The sequence below is a fragment of the Thamnophis sirtalis genome, unplaced genomic scaffold (assembly GCF_051295495.1).
Source record: "Thamnophis sirtalis isolate CommonGarterSnake01/CBP01778 unplaced genomic scaffold, rThaSir2_p1.2 scaffold_3, whole genome shotgun sequence".
Taxonomy (NCBI): Eukaryota; Metazoa; Chordata; class Lepidosauria; order Squamata; family Natricidae; genus Thamnophis; species Thamnophis sirtalis.
In genome coordinates this window covers 13,524,989-13,546,551 of record NW_028261383.1, presented here as the reverse complement: position 1 = coordinate 13,546,551, position 21,563 = coordinate 13,524,989, and the positions used below count along the sequence as shown (strand labels likewise).

General features: G+C 44.1%; 1 protein-coding gene across 1 annotated transcript in view; it reads right to left on the bottom strand.

Annotated features, from left to right (window-relative positions):
• LOC106556477 (pregnancy zone protein) overlaps positions 1-14,363 on the bottom strand; it is a 71,445-nt gene extending 57,082 nt beyond the window's left edge. The window contains 7 exon segments of the mRNA XM_087711344.1: positions 264-348; positions 1,588-1,756; positions 3,531-3,551; positions 4,023-4,075; positions 7,678-7,843; positions 11,288-11,471; positions 14,189-14,363. Of these exon segments, the coding sequence (XP_087567470.1) occupies positions 264-348; positions 1,588-1,756; positions 3,531-3,551; positions 4,023-4,075; positions 7,678-7,843; positions 11,288-11,471; positions 14,189-14,283 (773 nt within the window). The 5' untranslated portion in view covers positions 14,284-14,363.
• Positions 14,364-21,563: the final 7,200 nt, after the last annotated feature.

Sequence of the window (21,563 nt, the reverse complement as noted above, 5' to 3'; positions counted from 1 at the left end):
TCGCGCAGGCGCTGTATGCATCCTGCGCATGCGTGGAAGCGCAGAATTCGTCAAAACCGGGTAAGGAGCGGGCGCGGGTGGGCCCTTCGCCGTTCCCGGAAGTTACTTACTTCCGGGTTCGGCGACCAACCGGTTCGCAGGGACCGCCGCGAACCGGCTGAAACCCACCCCTGTTGTGAAGGCTGGATCAGAACAAACACCAGGAATATCTTGCACCTTCTCTACTCACAATTGGAAAAAGAGAGTAGATGAGCATCACGTACCTGCCACACACACTGACTTCTATTTGCTTAGTCATAACCGGGATGAGCTTCGGGGCCTTCACGAAAACCTCAAATTTGGGCAGAACTAGAAAGAGGGAAGGGAAGAAAACCATGAGGAGAACCTTGTGGAAACAGAAACTGCCCAGTTCTCCCCTGTGACCTCCCTTGAGGACTAAGGAAATGGGAGAAATTGGTCAGACAATTGAGGTCTGAAAGGAAAAGTCAGATTATGCCAGAATTAATTTAAAAATTGCATTTGGGGGACCTTCTAAAACCGTGATGGTGAACCTATGGCACGCATAGGATGCGCACAGCCCTCTCTGTCGTTCCACTTAGCTCTGCCATGCATGCACGTGTCTCTCACTGGCCAGCTGGTCTTTGGATCTCTGCTGCGCATGCGTGGGGGCAGGGCGCATGTGGGGATGCACTTGCATGGAAGGGGGACGCGCACACATACACAGGGGGTACACAAGCAATGCATTTTGAGCATTGGTGCACATGCGCACTTTGGGCATTCGATGCCAAAAAGGTTAGCCATCACCGTTTTAAAATGTTTGGTTTCACTCTTAGGTAATTTGTCCTTGTTTTGGTGGCTTATGTAGAAGTTCAACCCATTGAATTAGTTTTACCGGAGTGAGGAGTTATTGAGTGAAGCTTCAATCCCACTTTCCCAACCACTACCTTAAATTCCTGGCCCAGAGACTCCATATTCAACTGTGATCTGTATGTGATTTAGCTGGTAAATCATAATATCTGATCTCAGAAAATGGGTTAATTTAGCTGAGTAACCAGATTAATGTTGAATCTGCTGGAGAAAGTGATTCTTAGAATTAAACTGAATAAACAGAAATGTAAGGTCTCTGGCCTGCTAAATCTCATTGCCAAATATTTATTTTTATTCATCTATTCATCCATTCATTAATTCGTTCATTCATGAACTCCTTCCTTCTTTCCTTAATTCCTCCTTTCCTTTCTTCCCTATCTCCCTTCTGCCTTCCTTTCTTCTCCCTCCCTTCTTTCCTACTTATTTACTTACTTATTTACTTACTTCCATTTCCATCCTGCTTTTTCCATCATTAAAAATAATCCTAAATATAAATGTTCTAGGAATAATGATTTTTTTAAATCTACCAGTTCACTATGAAGAGGCATTTAAATCTTCAAACTTCAGCATGCAAATTCAGCTGCTACAATTTCATTGGGACAAATAAACCTTAATTCAATAAGATCAAATAATCTGAACTGTCAGGAAGGAAGGGAGGAGGAAAGGCAGGAGGGAGGGAGAAGGAAGAAAAGAAGGGCAAACTGGATCTCCCCTTCTTACCATATTCGTCCACATCAAAGCTGTTTTCTACAACTTTCGTGGAGTCTTCCTCTACCACCACTTTGAAGGTGCCCAAGAGGGGATCAGAAGAGAGAGAATAGGAAAGCTGGATTATGCCCAATGGAATCTCCACATCTCTCCATTGGAACACCTGGTTGTTTTTAGGATCCTGGAAAGAACAAGATAAGGATTTATTTATTTTTTTAGGATTTTATTGGAAATTTATATGCCGCCCTTTTCCCTGAGGGGACTCAGGGCGGCTTACAACAATGAAGGGAAGGGAGTGCAAGACAAGACTTAAAAAGAAAAGAATCGTGATTAAAAGAAAATTGATCGTAAAAACACAACATTCACTCAACATTCGGGCGGGGTGAGAGTAATCCTATCCCCAGGCCTGACGGGATAGCCAGTTCTTAAGGGCTGTGCGGAAGGCCTGGACTGTGGTGAGGGTACGGATCTCCACGGGGAGGTTGTTCCATAATGTCGGAGCTGCAACTGAGAAGGCTCTCCTCCGCGTAGTCGCCAGTCGGCACTGGCTGGCGGATGGAATTCGGAGGAGGCCTACTCTGTGCGATCTGATGGGACGCAGGGAGGTAATTGGCAGGAGGCGGTCTCTCAAATAGTCAGATCCACTACCATGGAGCGCTTTATAGGTGGTAAGTAAGACCTTGAAGTGCACCCGACGATCAACAGGTAGCCAGCGCAGCTCACGAGATAACAAGTTCCAAAGTTTGTCCATATCCCAGCATTGTTCTAGAATCAGCGGTTCATAATCCGGAAAATGTAGTCCTACAATCCCATTCTCCCTGCACTATGAGCAGTGTATCTGGATATGACAGCCTTCCAGGAGCCCATATATGTTGGGATTAAACTCTCAATATTGGAACCCAGCAAGGACAATTGCTCTGCTGGCTGGAAATTCGGAGAATTGTACTCCCTAATTTTCTGAAGGCCCCAAGTTGGAGATGGTGGCTGTAGGTCTTAGAGCCGTGGTAGCCAGCAGTACTGCAGGCTACTTCTGCTGACCGCCAGCTGCCTGCAATTTGGCAGTTTGAACCTCACCAGGCTCAAGGTTGACTCAGCCTTCCATCCTTCCGAGGTTGGTAAAATGAGGACCCAGATCATTGAGGGCAATATGCTGACTTTGTAAACCGCTTAGAGAGGGTGGTAAAGTACTGTGAAGCACTATATAAGTCTAAAGGCTATGGCTATTAGCAAGAAGGCTCTACCATTAGACAAAGGGAAGTTCAAGCTCAGATTGTACAAACTGAGGGAGGCTGGGACATAGTTCTTTGAACACTTTTAACAACTTTAGAGCAACTAATTTTAGGAAGAAATGAGCTAAACAAAACAAGCCTCTTAGCTGGTTGCCAGATCAGCACTGCATTACTCCAGAGGACCACTAGATGGAAGGAATGTGTCCACCGAGTAGTTCACCATTCTTCTACCATCTGGTGGACACCTTGAGGAATTGCAGGCCAGAAATGGTAGCACTAAACTTATGAACTACTTTATGCAGGAAGTTGATTCATGCCTTTAGTTGATTTCCTTGATCGATGCTACTGTTTCTGTGATCAAATGCAAGGAGAGGGCTCTCATTCAGCCCAATTCCTAGTAAAGAAGATGGGAACAGATCTTTCAAAGACAAATTATTCCTCGTTTCCCAACAGCATTAGTTTTGCCACTTTGTGGGACTGTGTGAAATAGCCCCATTCTTAACAAAGTGAAATGGGACTCGGTATTAGCTACTTTAGACGTCTCTCTCTCTCTTGCCATCAAGAGATCTGCTTGTATCATTTTCTGGGCAACCATCTGGAAATGGTTGGTCATTTTGATTTCCCAAGATCCTGTAGCCCTCAGATTTCCTGGTGGTCTCCCATCCAAAGATCAATGAGGTCCAATCAGCCATGGAGCTGGCACTGCTATGGCCTTTCAGCACATACCTGGATGTACACAACTGGAAACTGTAAAAAACAAAAGCACAGGAAAATCAGAGACACCAAGGAAAGAAAATGAGAATAGAGGGGGGGGAGTAGATACATAGGGAATGGGAGATTCTTTTTATATTGCATTATGGTTTTGATATGTATTTATTTGCATCCTGCCTTACCTCGAGATACAAAGATACTTTTAGAATTCTCCCCTATCCTGCAAGGTTGGTTGGCTGACAGCGTCCAGCCACAAGGTCACCCAGCCAGTTTTCATGACTAAGAGTAGCTCAGCATCCTGTACTAATCCAAAGCCTTCAACTACTCCAGGCATCTTCATTAGTTTTCACCCAGTGGTATCTCCCCACACACTGGGTTCAAGGTTATATGTGAGGAGGGAGGGGTCCATACAATTCCCCTAAAGGGGAATTGGCCCCGGGGAGAGCATGAATTGAATGTTTTCGCATGGAGAACATCTCTGTCTGTTTCGTACCCCACTAAATTTACCTTGTTCTTCATGGGACGGAAATCTTTATCCATAGAGACGATGCGAAACTGAACTGCAAAAGACAGAGGGAGAATGGTAGGGAAAGTAGCTACTGAATATAGAAATATTAAAATATGGAAGGGATCTTGGAGATCATTGACTGCAGTCCAGTGTTTTCTCATACTTAAGAATTTGAAGACGTGTGGACTTCTGCTCCCAGAATTCCCTGACCAGCTATGGGGTCTTTCCAGAAGATTCCGTGCTGGCTGTTGAATTCTGGGAACTGAAGTCTAAACATCTTCAAGGTGCTACAGTTGAAAAACACTAATCTGACCACTGGCCAGGGCAGTGACGTGCAGTGAAGTTTATACCTGGTGAGGCTCAGCTGGGCATCCTTTTGCGAAGCAGCGATGCAGGGCAGCGGTCTGCCTCAGCGGGGGGGGATTTGCATCACGGGAGCAGCCAAGCGCCAGGGTCTGCAGCAAAGGCGCTTGGCGGCTCCCGCGATGCAAACTGCCCCACCACCCCCGATGCCGCCACCCACCCACTGCCCCGGCCTGCGGCCGCTGCTTCTCCAAGTTCCGCCACTGGAAGTCCCGGATCGCCTCTGGGGGAAGGCTGGGTGAGAAGCGGAGCGAAGCTTCTCCATGGCCTCCCGGCGCTGCAGAAGCTCTCGCAGGAGCATGTGCCAGCGGCTGGCGGCTCGGAGTGGCCCTGGCTGCAAGACAAGGCAGCGCTTAAAGCAGCCGTACCGCCGCCACCGCCCCTCATTCGCCCGGCGGGGCGTTCTGAGCGAAGGAGGGGCAGTGGCGGTGGCAGCGGCTGCTTTAAGCGCTGCCTTGTCTTGTAGCCAGGGCCACTCCGAGCCGCCGGCCGCTGGCACGCGCTCCTGCGAGAGCCTCTGCGTAGCGCCGGGAGGCCGCAGAGAAGCTTCGCTCCGCTTCTCACCCAGCCTTCCCCCAGAGGCGATCCGGGACTTCCAGCGGCGGAGCCTGGAGAAGCAGGCTGGGGAAGCAGGCTGGGGCAGCGGATGGGTGGGCGGGCGGGCGGCAGGGCATTTTGCATCGCGGGAGCCGCCAAGCGCCCAGGTCTGCAGCAAAGAGCAAACCTCCTCCTTCTCCCCCACTCATCTCTCCTCTGAAGCACGCCCTCCGAAATAGCCCGCCCAACGTAAGCGTGCTCAAGAAGACATGATTCGCTGCTTCCAGATCAGGAGGCGGGAGAATTAGTGCCTCTTTTCCATCTGAACTTTTTTGCCTTTTAACTCTTTCTTAACTTTTAGAAGGCGAAAAATTCCTCATGGAAAGGAGGCCCCGAGTTCTCTCGACTCCTGCTTTGGTTAATACTAAGCAGACACCAAGCCACTGGATCCAAGGATCTGGATACTTGAGGGACCGCCTTCTGCCAATTACCTCCCTGCGACCAATAAGATCACACAGATTGGGCCTCCTCCGTATTCCATCGGCCAGCCAGTGTCGGCTGGCAACTACAAGGAGGAGGGCCTTCTCAGTAGTTGCCCCGACCCTTTGGAACGAACTCCCCGTGGAGATTCGTACCCTCACCACCGTCCAGGCCTTCCGCACAGCCTTGAAGAACTGGCTAGCCCGTCAGGCCTGGGGATGAAGATAGTTGCCCCTCCCGAATGATGAATGCATGTTGGTTACTGTTTTTATTATATGTGTCTTTGTTATTGTCTGCATTTCCCCTTCCCTGATTTTATGTGAGCCGCCCTGAGTCCCCTCAGGGAAAAGGGCGGCCTACAAATGTCAATAAAATCAAATCAAAATCAAATCAAATCACTGTGACCTGGAATCTGGTAGCAACTATCTTGGCTTTAATTATTTAAAAATATATATTTAAATTTCTTTCTTTTTCCTGAGGAGACTGGTGAGGCTCCGCCTCCCTTGCCTCTAGTGACTGCACGTTCCTGGCCCAGGGCAATAATAGACTGTTGCAGCATTCCTAGTAGATGGCCATCCATCTTTGGTTTAAATCCTACTGTTAATCCTTCCTCCTGGATAGTCAATCCCATCCAGCTCCATTAATGCATTTTTTTAATCTGATGTCCAATCATAATGTATCTTTCTGACATTTGACCATTGTTTCATGTCTCCTAGAAAGACCCCCAAAATTGATCAGGTAAGAGATACATGAAGACTGCCATCAAACCTCCACATAGTCTTCTCTACTCCAAGGGGAAGAGCATACCCCCTATCTCTAATCATTTATCATAGATCTTTTTATTTTCTCCTTCCCTTTGGTTGCCTCCTCCCTCCTCTGGAGACACTCTGGTTTGTCTGTTTTCCTTGATGAAATCCCTCCTTTTCAGACATTTTTTTTCAATTAAATTGCTCTGCATTTAAAGAATAGAAATATGAAGGGAGGGAAGAGGAGAGGAGAGAAGAGAAGAGTTGGAAGGGACCTTGGATGACTTCCAGCCCATCCCCTGCTTAGGCAGGACAACCTATACCCTTGATGGCGAACGTATGGCACACGTGCCACAGGTGTCACACAGGGCCATATCTGAGGGCACATAAGGTGTTGCCCTACTTCAGCTCCAGCTTGCGCTGGCCAGCTGACTTTTGGCCTTCAGGAGGGGAGCTTGGCCTTCCATTGGGGGAGGCCATTTTCTCCCTCCCTGGGCTTCAGGAGCCTGTAGATGGCAAAAAACAGGCCCAACGGTCCTACTGGAAATCCAGGGGCTTCAGTGAGGCCTGTGCATATGCGCGGGTGTGTGGGGGGGGGGGCCTTAAATTTCCTGACAGTTAGAACAATTAGTCAGTGGAACAATTTGCCCCCAAAAGTTGTAAATGCTCCAACACTGGAAGTTTTTAAGAAGTGATTGGATAAGCATTTATCTGAAGTAGTGGAGGGTTTCTTGCCTAAGCAGGGGGTTGGACTAGAAAACCTCCACGGTACTTTCAAACTCTGTTATCCATTTCATTCTATTCTATTCTATTCTAAATATTGGAACAGTGCTATTTTATTGTGAGTTGGACTAAGGAGAAATTTCCTAAGGTGAGACCAATGAAGTTGGCCATGCCAAGCCAGTCACATGACCAATAGCAATAGCAATAGCAGTTAGACTTATGTACCACTTCATAGGGCTTTCAGCCCTCTCTAAGCGGTTTACAGAGTCAGCATATCGCCCCCACAGTCTGGGTCCTCATTTCACCTATCTCGGAGGATGGAAGGCTGAGTCAACCTTGAGCCAGTGAGATTAGAACCGCTGAACTACAGATAACAGTCAACTGAAGTGGCCTGCAGTACTGCACCCTAACCACTGCGCCACCTCGGCTCCTACCCAGTCAGTCATTAGGGCAGAAAATCAGTTGTTAAATTATTTGAATGCCACCACTGGTTACAAGCATCTGGGAATCATGGGATCAACCAATTGCAACCTTCCCAACCAGCGTCCGACAATGGGATCAAGAGAGGAAGCCAGATTTGCTTCACAACTGCACGATTCACTTCACAAATGCAGTGATTCGCTTCACAACCCAGGGAAGAAAGGTCGTAAAAGCTGGCATGACTTGCTTAACAATCGGCTGGCTAAGAAATGAAAATTCTAAAATTTGAAAAATAAAACCTGTAAAAATTGCAACAATCAGGGTTTGAAAGGGTTAGAAAAGCAAAAATTTCAGGAGCAAGTTTCCCACTGGAGTGGCCCTTTACCTTTCTGTCCTGCTCTGTAGATTGGTTTGTCTGTCTGGATGAAAACCAGATGCTTTGGTTTCTCAATCCACACTTTTTTGCGGCTCCAGAAATGTTGGGTCAACCCCTGTGCTCTCAAGCTGAGAATGACTTCGGATGATGGCAAAATGTTGCTCGACCTGGGAATCTGCAGGAAGGAGAAGAGACAAAATGAAATGGTCTGAGCAATATTGTTATCATTATGTTCTATTCCTTCTGTTTGCATTTATTTATTTATTTATTTATTTATTTATTTATTTATTTATTTATTTATTTATTTATTTATTTAGGCTTATATACCGCTTCATAGGGCTTTCAGCCCTCTCTAAGCGGTTTACATTTTTTTTTTTAGCAAATTGAGTCAGCAACTTGCCCCCACAGTCTGGGTCCTCATTTCACCCACCTCAGAAGGATGGAAGGCTGAGTCGACCTTGAGCCGGTGAGATTTGAACCGCTGAACTGCAGATCACAGTCAGCTGAAGTGGCCTGCAGTACTGCACCCTAACCACTGCGCCACCTCGGCTCTTACAAGTTATGCTGAATTCCAGTATGACATGGTCACTCTCACCCAGGGTTCTTGCAATTTCAACCCCTTCTATCCAGAGGTGGTATTCAACAGGTTCAGACCGGATTGGATGAACCGGTTGTTAAATTTTTGTGCAGTTTGGAAAGCTGCTTGCCCCACCTTCCCCTCTCCTCCCAACCACTTCTTATCTCGCCTCACCTGCCTAGGCTGCTCGCCTAGAGTCATGCCTATGGCGTAGCTGTTGCTGCTCTCTGATTCCCTCGCTTGCCTCGGCCACATGACCCAGCTGTTCTCTGCCTGGTGGGTCTTCCTTTGCTTCTCGCCCAGCTACCTCCCACAACCCACTTTCCTGCCACCCCCACATTTGACCCCATGGCCCAGTTCGCTTGCCTGCTGTCCCTGCAGGCTCCCACACAATCCCTGCAGCCCAGCTGATCTCTGACTGGGTGTGTGTTGACACTTGGTTTCCAGAAGATGGGTAAGGGAAGCTGCTGCCCTTCATTGGGGCGTGTCAAGCGAGTTGGAGCTTCTCTTGTCATCTCCTCCATCACTGGGAGGAAGGGCTTCCTGACCCTCACTGCATGCACAGAACATTAAAAAGGGAATAAAAAACATACTGGGAACAGCATTGGCAACTAGGGAACCAGTTCGGGGGCATGGCCAGCCTGCCGTCGCTACCAGTTCAGCGACCCAGTTGCAATTTCCACTCTGTTTGTGAAAATTAAATCCAGAATGACTGTCCTTCTAGTTCCCTCCTCTACTTTTTGGACAAAAAAATTGTCAGCTTAGGTTGATTAGGAACCTATTCTATTTCTCACTTGATGCAGAATTATTCTTCTAGTGACAACAGGATAAGTCCCCGATTACTATTGCAGTGGGTGTCCTACACCTGTTCTGGTTATCTGCTGATATTCTGCCTTTATGTGTCCTTCTTTGCATTTTTGTACTTGTCCTTTTTGTCTTTCAATTTGTCAGAGAGATCTTTGTTCAGCCATGCTGGCTTCTTCTTGTGTTTCTTGTTTTTCTTTTTCAGTGGTATTGTGGTGGTCTGGGCTTTTATGATAATACTTTTCAGAGTTTCCTAAGGTTCTTTAGTTGTGTTCCCTTTAGGATTTTCATCCAAGGAATCTTTCTCAAGTTCTCTCTGAGTTTGTTAAAATCAGCTCTTTTAAAATCTAAAATTCTGGTATCATTATGTTCTATTACTTGTCTTTGCGTAATGTTGAATTCTAGTATGACATGGTCACTCTCACCCAAGGTTCTTGCAGTTTCAACTCCCTCTATCACTTCTTCTCTGTTCGCGAGAATTAAATCCAGTATGAATATCCCTCTGGTTCCCTCTACATTTTGGACGAAAAAGTTGTCAACTTTAGTTTGGTCAGCAGCAACCTATTTGATTTCTCACTTGGTGCAGAATTAGTCTTCCAGTTGACATTGGAAGACTGTAGTGCGTGTCCTACATATATTTATTAATTGGTTAGCAAAAAGTGCCTCCATTTTTTCTGCTTGATTGAGTGGCCTGTAATATATACCTATGGCAATGTCATTCTTTTTTTTTCTTTTATATTGACCCATATGCATTCTGGGAAGTTTTCATCTTTAGTTTTGTGCATTTCTGTAGCAATATAGTGGTCTTTTATATTTGCCTCTAGAAGTTGGGAATGCTCTAACACTGGAGGTTTTTAAGAAGATATTTGTCTGAAATGGCATAGGCCAGGTTCCCTGTCAAACTGGGGACTGGACTAGAAGACCTCCAAGGTCCCTCTCAACTCTGTTATTCTATTCTAAGTTAAAAAAAAGTGGCCCAAAAGGAGAGCATGGTCAAGCAAATTTGATTCAAGAGTTACCACTGCACTCTCGCAGTTGCATTTTCTAGAATGACAAGTGTTTCTAGAATAGAGATACAGATAGTTCTCGAGTTACAACAGTTCATTGATTAACCATTCAGAGGTACAACTGCATGGGAAAAGTGATTTACGGTTGTTTTTTCACATTATGACCACTGCAGCATCCCCACAATCATGTGATCAAAATTCAGATGCTCTGCAATCAACTCCTATTTATGACGGTTGCGATGTCCCAGAATCATGTGATCCCCTCTTGCGACCGTTTGACAAGCAAACTCAATGGGGAAACCAGGTTCATTTAACAACCGTATTACTAACTTAACAATTGCATTGATTCACTTGAAGGCTATGCCAAGAAAGGTCATAAAATGGGACAAAATTCACTTAACAACTGCCTTACTTAGCAATGGGAATTTTGGACACAATTGTAGTGTTAACATTGAGGATTACCTGTATAAACATATAGGTATAAGGAAACTGTTTTTTCTCTTTAATAAATATGCAAGCAAATTCACATCAAGTTCTTCTGCATTGTAGATAGTAAGGCTTGAATCTGTGACCTTGGACTTAAAAAGCCAATGTCCTTTTCTTGCTCTGCACTTGTGTCTTCATTCATCTCTTTCCAGTGATGCATTGATCCCCATAGCAACATCTGGGCTGCAACTTAAATTTCCTAAATTCATTTCCCTCGCATCCAGACATTTTGAAGGGGGCAAGGAGTATTTCCAGGGCAATACTGAAAGAGAACTGACAACAATTTTCAAGAATCCCTTCTCTCCCCTCCCCTCATTTCATTGGTGAAGCATCTAGTTTAGCCCAATTTTTTTTTTGCGAGTGTGTGTGTGTGTTGGCATAGGGCTTAGCAAATTTCTTGCACTGAAAGCTGGCACTGGTTAAGCAATCATGCCTTTAAAAGAAAAATGTCCAAGCTGTGCTTCTTCCAAGCTGGAATGTATTTGTTTTTTTTAAAAAAATAGTTATTGATTGACACAAATCAATATTGTGATATTGTGTGATTAAATGGTCCTGAATTTAACTGTCTGGCAATATAGGTTACAATTAGAAAGCTTGCAAGAGAGAGAGAGACAGAGAGACACACAGACACACACAGAGAGACAGAGAGACAGAGAGACAGACAGACAGACAGACAGACAGACAGACAGACAGACAGACAGACAGACAGACAGACAGACAGACAGACAGACACACACAGACTTACCTGGAAAGGGACACATTGAAATACATCTTTCCCTTCTATCGTCATTTTATTCAGGATCAAATGCTGGATATTGTATTCCAATGAAAGAGTCAAACTGACTGTTTCATTCAGATTGTTTATCTGGATGCAGAAGTTCTCAGGGGTCTCCAAGTAGATTCTGCTGGGTACCACTGCCACATATTGCCTTGGAAAGAGGAACAGGGGCTCTGATTAGGAAATACACAGAGCAAATGCAAGAGGCTTCCCTGAGATTTGGGTCTGTGTTGGTGGATGTTAGGTAAGCTCCCCGTTGGGAGAGCGAGTACGTTCAGCGAAGTGTTGTGAGAGTTGTGTTGAAGAACACACAAACCAGCATATAGAGACACTGCAGTTTAAATAGGCTTTTACTTTCATGGAAATAAAGATATTTCAGTCCAAGTTATACACGGATAAGACAGTCAGTCATCAATGTCTTTCAGTTAAGGGATAATCCAAATAACATAGTTCAGTAACATATAATCAAGTCTGGTACACAAAGTTTGCTAACAGTTGCAAAGCTTACAATAGCTCACGGCACTCAGATCGGATAAGCCCAGCATCTAACGAACAGAGAGCTAACAGTCATTGTGGCTCCCTCTTATGGCCGCTTGAGGAAAACCAACCAATCACATTTTACAGTATGATTTAAAGAAAACAGGTACAGCATTGTTACATGATTTATATATTGCCAACCCAACCGTTAGAATTATATTCCTAACAGTAGAGATAGATCCATGTCAAAAGGTTGAATCATGGCAACTGGACCAATCTTTGTTAATCTGAAGTGTTTCATTGTTCATCCAAGCAACTTCATCAGTCAGAGCAAAATTAGTCAGAAAGAGTTAAAGAGTCATTGGAATGTAACAACTTTTATTTTATTTATTTATTTTTATTTGATTTGATTTATCAAACATGTACAAGATAACATGGACATGAACACAGGAAATGAGTACAAATAAATGAGGACGGTAGGCATGCTGGTATGTTAATGGAGTTTGAGGTTGAAGCTGTGGGGATTTGAGTATGTAACAACGGGGTGGGGTAGAGCATTCCAGGCATTGACCACTCTGTTGCTGAAGTTGTATTTTCTGCAATTGAGTTTGGAGCAGTTTACCTTGAGTTTGTTTCTATTGTTTGCCTGAGTATTATTGAGGTTGAAGCTGAAGTAGTCATTGACAGGTAGGACGTTGTAGCAGACAATTTTGTGTACTATGCTTAGGTCAGACCATAGGCGACATAGTTCCAGGTTTTCCAAGCCCAACATTTTGAGCCTGGTGGCATAAGGGATTCTATTGTGAGCAGAGGAGTGGAGGACTATTCTCATGAAATATCTCTGGCTCATTCAATTGTATTAAATTTCATTTATTAAATTTCATTTATTAAATTTATAGGCCACCCAATCCCGGAGGACTCCGGGCGGCTTACAACGAAAGAAGAAAAAAGAAAAGCAAAATAAATAAAAAAAATAGTTTAAAATTCACAACACACATATGTTCTAATCGGGGCTGGACCTTAACCCTAAGGTCAACAGCCCCAGGCCTGCCAGAACAGCCAGGTTTTAACGGCTTTCCTGAAGGCCATGAGAGTGGGTAAGGTCTGGACCTCTGGGGGTAGCTGATTCCACAGGGTCGGAGCAGCCACAGAGAAGGCTCTCCTCCGGGGGCCTGCCAGCTGACACTGTCCCGCTGACGGTATCCGAAGGAGGCCCACCCTGTGGGATCTTATCGACCATTGGGAGGTGTATGGCAGTAGGCGGTCTCGCAGATAGGCTGGTCCTAAGCCATGTAGGGCTTTAAAGGTAATAACCAACACCTTGAATTGCATCCGGAGACCAATTGGCAGCCAGTGCAGCTCGCGGAGGACAAGTGTAATATGGGTGTATCTCGGTACACCCAATATCGCTCGCGCGGCTGCATTCTGGACTAGCTGTAGTCTCTGAATGCTTTTCAAGGGTAGCCCCATGTAGAGCGCATTGCAATAATGTAACCAATACAGTGTGGATTCCAGGCAGACAAGCTGTATTTGAGAATAATCTGGCAAAGGTTTTGTATGCTCTAGTTAGCAGTTCAATATTACCGGAGAAGAAGCTTTGCAAAATTAGGTTAACAACTGATAATACCTTTTTGGCAATGCTGTTACAGTAAGCTCTGGGGCTTAGATTGTTTGAGATGAGTATTCCTAGGTCCTTGACAGAGTGAGGGTCATTTACGAGGTCGTATCCACCAAGTTTGTATTTGGTGTTCACATTTTTGTTGCCAATGTGTAAAACACATTGTAATGTATAAGCACATGTAAGCCACACTAATTTTAGGGGATTCTCCCCAAAACGGGCTGCAATCTGGGAATAAACTCCTGGAGTTGGTGTGGTGAGAGTTGATACCTTCCAACAACTCTCTGACTCTCTGCCTAACTAATTTTGCTCTGGCTGGTCAAGTTGTTTGGATGAACAGTGAAACGACTTGGATTAACAAAGATTGATCCTGTGGCCATGATTCAACCTTTGACACGTTTGACCAGGAGGACTGAGTCTTCATTGACACATATCTCTAATGCAACCTTGGCAACTTTAAGGTGTGTGGATTTCAGCTCCCAGAATTCCCCAGCCAGCATGCTAGCTAGGGAATTACAGAATAACAGAGTTGGAAGGGACCTTGTAAGTCATCCAGTCCAAGCCCCTGCTCAAGCAGGAGACCCTGTACGATTTCTGACAGATGGCTGTGCAGTCTCTTCTTGAAAGCTTTCAGGGATGAAGCTCCCACAACCTCTGAAGGCAAGCTGTTCTTTGGTTGATTGTTCTCACTGTCAGAAAATTTCTACTTATTTCTAAATCTTTCCCAGCCAAAGAAGACAGAAAGGGAAGTAAGCAGCAGAAAAAAAACTTACATTTCGCGCTCAGGAGCAGCTTCAGTGGTCCTGAGAAGGACAGACAGGAGAAGGAGAAGGAAGATGTTTTTTCCATGTTGCCAGCTTTCCCCCATGATATTGAAGAGAGAGGCTGCCTGCAAAGCTGAGCTGAAAAGTCTCAGCTGTTCCCTCTTCAGCTCTGACTGACTCTCTGCAAACAGTCCCTATGGAAGAAAAGGTAAAGGGGAGAGGTCTGATTTCCCAGCCCAGTAGTGAGTCCTTGCCAGTGTTAAAGGCCAAAAGAGCACATGGAGGTGGAGATTGAAATAATACAACTTTATTCTCCACAGAAGGAGGATCCAGGGAGGTTTCCTTCAAAGCTTGTGTAACCTAGTGCTTTACAGTTGGAGTAAACCCCAAAACTCAAAAACCTCAATGTCACAGTGACATGTGTCACTCCATTTTTTCTTACATAAAGTTACAAAAGGAGGCATACAAGCTTTCCACCAGCTTTTGTAATACAATTCAACTATCATATCAGCAATGAGCTTTATTAATCTTTGTCTCAATATAAGACACAGAAATAAAGACAGTAGAAAAACAGTAGATGTAAAAGTAAAAAGAGAGACAAGAAAGAGGAGATAAAGGAAAGGGGAGGAGAAAGAAAGCAGACTTCCAACATTTTGGGTGCAGTAAAATCAGATAGTGCTCGACTTACAACAGTTCATTTAGTATAATAGAATAACAGAGTTGGAGGGATCTTGGAGATCTTCTAATGCAACCCCCACTCTAGGCAGGAAACCCGATATCATTTCAGAAAAATAGTTGTGCAATCTCAATACAATACAATACAATACAATACAATACAATACAATACAATACAATACAATACAATACAATACAATACAATACAATACAATACAATACAATACAATACAATACAATGCAATGCAATGCAATGCAATAGCAGAGTTGGAAGGGACCTTGGGGGTCTTCTAGTCCAACCTCCTGCCTAGGCAGGAAACCCTATACCGTTCCAGACAAATGGCTATCCAACATCTTCTTAAAGACTTCCAGTGTTGGGGCATTCACAACTTCTGGAGGCAAATTCTGTTCCACTGGTTAATTGTTCTAACTGTCAGGAAATTTCTCCTCACTTCTAAGTTTCTTCTCTCCTTGATTAGTTTCCACCCATTGCTTCTTGTTCTACCGTCAGGTGCTTTGGAGAATAGTTTGACTCCCTCTTCTTTGTGGCAGCCCCTGAGATATTGGAACACTGCTATCATGTCTCCTCTAGTCCTTCTTTTCATTAAACTAGACATACCCAGTTCCTGCAACCGTTCTTCATATGTTTTAGTCTCCAATCCCCTAATCATCTTTGTTGCTCTTCTCTACACTCTTTCTAGAGTTTCCACATTTTTTTACATCATAGTGACCAAAACTGAATGCAGTATTCCAAGTGTGGCCTTACCAAGGCATTATAAAGTGGTATTAACACTTCACATGATCTTGATTCTATCCCTGTTTATGCAGTCTAGAACTTTGTTGGCTTTTTTGGCAGCTGCTGCACACTGCTGGCTCATATGTAAATTGTTGTCCACTAGGACTCCAAGATCCCTCTCACAGTTACTACTATTGAGCAAGATACCACCTATACTGTACCTGTGCATTTCATTTTTCTTGCCTAAATGTAGAACCTTACTTTTTTCACCATTGAATTTCATTTTGTTAGATAGTGCCCAATGTTCAAGTTTGTCAACATCCTTCTGTATCTTAAGCTTATCTTCTGGAGTGTTGGCTATTCCTGTCATCTTGGTGTCATCTGCAAATTTGATGAGTTCCCCATTTTTCCCCTCATCCAGATCGTTGATGAAGATATTGAAGAGTACTGGGCCTAAAACAGAGCCTTGGGGTATTCCACTGCATACCTCCCTCCATTTAGATGGAGTTCCATTGAGGACTACACATTGAGTGCATTTGGTCAGCCAGTTATGAATCCATCTGGTGGTGATGCTGTCTAACCCACATTTTCCTACTTTGTCTAGTAGTAGGTTATGGTCTACTTATCAAATGCCTTGGTGAAGTCCAAGTAAATTATGTTGAAGGCTGTCTTGATATTGTGTTTGTGGAGAAATTTGCTGATTTTATCTGACGGCATCGCCCTCCTCACAGATAATATCATCAAAATTCTCCACAAACATAATATCAAGAAAGCCTTCAATACTGACCAAAAAATAGCCAATATCTTAAGTAACCCCAAAGACAAAATCCAGCTAGAAAACCAAGGAGTCTACGAAATACCATGCAAAATCTGCCCTGCAACATACATAGGACAAACGAACAGGAGAATAAATGCATGCATCGCAGAACACAAGAACGCAGTAAGAAAAAAAGAAAAAGCTTTCTCCCTTTTCCAGCACCTTAAAGCTACAGGACATGAAATTAATTTTGAAGGAACCAGATTAATCTCCAAAACAGAACCCTTCAACAAGAGAATAATTATGGAAGCTATTGAAATGGAGAAACACCACCACAACATGAATAAACGTGATGATACCTCCCGCCTACCAGACATCTGGAAACTAGCACTAGTCAACAAATGAGCCCCACCCACCACCCAGGCCATTACAATACAAAACAACAACGGACACACAGCCAGCACCAATCAGCACCAATCTACCAATCATGATACAACCACACAACCAATCATTCCACTTACTATATATATAGATATACTATATATATCATAGTAAGTCCTCTGGTTTTTCCTTAGCACACCTCAGCTAGCTGATTAGCAAAAAGTTCATCTACTGCCTCTGCTTGGTTGAGTGGTCTGTAATATACACTTATAGCAATGATTTTCTTTTCCCCTCAATATTCACCCAAATATTCTGATGAAGGCTTTCATCCCTGACATTGTGTATTTCTGTGTAGCTGTTAGTTATTCTTTACATACATACATACATACGTACATACATACATATTTTTGTGCAGCTCTAAAGGTAACCCCAACTGAGCCAAAATCTGTGTTGTTGTGAGACATTTGTTAAGTGAGTTTCGCCCCATTTTACAACATTTCTTGCCATCATTGTTAAGTGAATCACTGTGATTGATAAATTAGTAACACAGTTGTTAAGTGAATCTGGCTTCCCTATTGATTTTGCTTGTCAAAAGATTGTAAAAGGTGATCACATGACCTTGGGACACAGCAACGGTCATAGATATGAACCAGTTGCCACGCATCTACATTTTTGATCACATGATCGTGGGGATGCTACAAAGGTCATAGCTGGGGAAAATGGCCATAAGCCACTTTTTTCAGTGCAAGTATAACTTTGAACAGTCACTAAATGAACTGTTGTAATTCGAGGACTATCCATAGTAATTTTTTACATACCTACATCTTTACATACTATGCATACATACAACTATTGCTACTCTTTTGTTGGATCTGTTTCTTCTAAACAAATTATATCCTCCTACCCTGTTTTCCCCAAAATAAGACCTCCCTGGATAATAAGCCCAATCGGGCTTTTGAGCGCATGTGCTAAAGTAAACCCTCCCCTGAAAATAAGACCTCCAAGAAAATATTGCAACACAGCAGCAGCCATGAGGTGACTACACTCGCCACCTCCTTCACCTCAAAAATAATAAGACCTTCTCAAAAATAAGGCCAAGTGCTTATTTCGGGAGTCAAAAGAAAATAAGACCCTGTCTTATTTTTGGGGAAACATGGTAGTAATATAGTATAATTATGGGCTCCATCTCATCAAGTCTCAGTGATAATAGCAATGTTCATCCTCAGGTCTCAGGACAGTTCATGAGGGGGGGGATTAAAATTGACTTGTCTTTCCAGTAAAACAGGTGATCAACCTGTCAACGCAACCAGGGAAGCCTGCCAGGTAGGGGTGGGAACCCAACAGATTTACCCTAAGCTTTGCATTCTGGCCAAGGAAACTGTGGCTCTTGTGAAAAACAGGGAGTTTGGGGAATGTAATTAATTGTTTGGTTGTTTCATCAGCCTTCTTCCAAATCTGTCCTATTAAAGAAAAAATAACTGCCTCCCACCTGTGGCAAAAAACCAAATTGTTTCAGGAGGAGTAGGTAAATGACCAACATTCCTTAAAATAATATTTAGAGTACATGGACTTTCAACCAAAAGTTGGTCAACTGTTGACGTCCTTCGTTCCTGATCACCGTTTAAATTCTACTTTCATTGCTCCTACTTTAAAGAAGAGACTAGATGTACCTATTAGATGTAACCACTTTTATTCTGGAGGTGAGAAGGCCCACTGGAATTGAGCAGCCAATAAATTTAAACAAATTAACATGATCATCAAAAAGCCATTAAAGACGCCATGGATGCTATACATACCAGATTGGATGCTGCAAAGAATAGAATATCTCATTAGCAGTTATCAGTGGACTTCTGTGTATTGAAGGCTAACATTTGATTTAACAAACAACATTGGCTTGTCAAAAAGAAAAAGAAAACCTAGGAATTAGAACAGTGTTGCCGAAACTGAAGCGCACACTAATCTTTTCCGCACCGAGTGCCAAAACAGGTGCATGCTTGAAATCAAAAAAGCAGATAATCGTCTGGTTTCTGGTGCAGATGCACGCATGAAGACCAACTGTCCAGTGCACATGTGCCAGCTTTCCCTTGCCTTTCAGGGGTACTTGTGTCTCCCTGCCCACCCATCTCGTCCCCGTCAGGGTGGCGGAACATCCCCACTGACAGCTCAGTTCCACAACCCTGGACAGGGAGGGAAAGCCGAAGCACCTTCTCAGCCTGCCAAGGGAATGCAACTGCTTCCTGGGTGACACGGCTCTTACTGCAACTGCTTCCTGGGTGGCGCGTCTCCCAGGCAGCGGCTCTTCCGCTTTCTGGCACTCCTGCACTTGTGAAGACCAGCTGACCTACACACTAGAACTCGTAAGAGCAACAGTTGATAGCTCCACGTACCCAGAGCGATGGCTCTGTATGCCACTTCTGGCACATGTGCCATAGGTTCGCCATCAATGAATTAGAAGAGTACTTTAACTTGGAAAAATCCAATCTTCATCCACCTTTGCTTATGTCTGCACATAAGCAGTGCAAAGATCTAGCTAATCCGAGAGCTACCCAGTGGTGGGATTCAAAAACATTTCTGCTATGCTTTGAAAACTGTGCTTAGCTTCTGCTAGATCAAGGGGTTTGTCCAGGTTACCAGCTGCATTTGATGTCAAGGTAAGGAAAGATCCTTAAACCTGTGCTCCATTCTCTCTACTTCGTGATGGGTTTTTTTTTTCCTGCACATGCACTGATGGAGCAATGAAAGGATGGACTTTGGGTGTTTGTTTTTTTTAAAGCCAGCTGAAATCAATAAGACTACCCCCACCTGTCAGTTTCCCAACAGCACTTGTGTGTCAACCAAAGAACTTGGGGAGAATTTATTTTTTCAGGGATTGCACCTTCAGATCTGTTGCACCCAACCCTACCTTTGATTAAAAAACATTAAAAACTGGAGATTTGGGGGGACAGACACCTTTCTGTAAAAGATTTGGAGATTTTTCATAACCAACATAATAGAAGCTGGCATAGGGTTTGCGTCACACATCTCTTTCCACTCCCATTTCCAAGGAACACATGGACAGTTCACAAGCAGAGAAGCCTTTGGAGGCAACGTAGAAGGGATAGCAGTAGCACTTAGACTTATACACCACTTCACAGTGCTTGATAGCCCCCTCGAATCAGTTTACAGAGTCAGCCTATTGCCTCCAACAATCAGTCCTCATTTTACTGACCTTGGAAGGATAGAAGCCTGAGCCAACCTTGAACAAGTCAGGATCGAACTGCCAAACAGCTGGCAGTCGGCAGAAATAGCCTGCAGTACTACACTCTAACGACTACGCTACCACAGATGCATATGTATCTTTTAAAAAGTCAAGAGGGCAGCCATGATCATGAGATGGAAGACCTGCCCCTTTTCAACCTTCAACACTCCTAAAAAAAGCGGGAGGATACTTCAATTGCAGAGACACAACCCCATTTTGATTTTCTTGGCCTCCTCTGTGGAAAATTCAGATTATAGTGAGAAATAGTGGTAGAAATATTTTTGAGAAGATGCCACCCTTTTTGTACGCATTTTCAAGCCTCACTTCTGGATTTCTTAAAAGTATGCATGGATTCCTGGGGACAACCTACATCCATGATGGCGAACCTATAGCACGCGTGCCACAGGTGGCACGCAGAGCCATTGCTGAGGGCATGTGAGGCGTTGTCCTGTCAGCTCCAGCACACACTGGCCAGTGATTTTCAGCCTTGATTTTTGGCCATTTTTCTCCTCCGGAGGCTTCTTGGGGAATGGACTTGTGAGAATAGAGATGAAATCCTAGTTATTTGAGTAAATTTGTTGAGGTTATTTGAGGAACCTGATAGACTCCATTTTGAATATCTGACTAGCCAGCAAGCTACTCTGGAAAATGACAGCAAGGAGCCAAATCAGAAAGTTACAGTGACCTGACCAGAAATAGCCCGATGGGAGTAACAGGACATGGTTTGCAGGAAGCCGGTTCTCAAATCAGCACAAATACAACAAATGTAACAAAGAGGCAACAGTAAAAATATTGGGTTTCTGCCTGGATGGTCTCTTGTGACGAGCCGAAGGACAGAGAATGGAAATAGTGATCTTCCTCCCATATTTGGGCATACTGGGGGTTGTAAAATCTAATAGATACCTTTCACCCTGGCTTGGCTGATAACGGATAAGAGCCTGTGGCCTAATGGCTAAGATGTCTGCCTAATATGTAATATAGCCCAGGTTCAAATCCCAGTAAGGGTATGGCTAGCTGATGAGAGCTAAATAGCTTGAAGTAGAACTATACTAGTCTCCCTTTATTTATTTATCAGCACAAATACAACAAATGTGTATCTCTCTCTCTCTCTCTCTCTCTCTCTCTCTCTCTCTCTCTCTCTCTCTCTCTCTCTCTCTCTCTGTGTGTGTGTGTGTGTGTGTGTGTAGTATTTGTGCTGATAAATAAACAAAGGCAACAGTAAAATATTGGGCTTTCTGTCTGGATGGTCTCTTATGACGAGCCGATGGACAGAGAATGGAGAATGGAAGCAGTTAGCTTCCTCCAATAATTGGGGCATACCAGGGGTTGTGACTTTAAATATATATGCAGGTCTTGCCGTATTCAGGTCTTTTCCCATGTAAGATTGAGAGTATCTTGGCGACATTTCGATGAGGTCCCACTCGCTGTCTTCAGGCTGGTGTCTTTGGCTTTGTGCTTGACAGGTTCTGGAGAACCAGTAGCAGAAATTTTAAGTAGTTCAGAGAATCTGCAAATACCACCTCTGGCTGGCTCCAGAATGGGGTGAGAATGGAGATTTTGCAGTATCCTTCCCTTGCCAAGCCCACCAAGCGAGGCC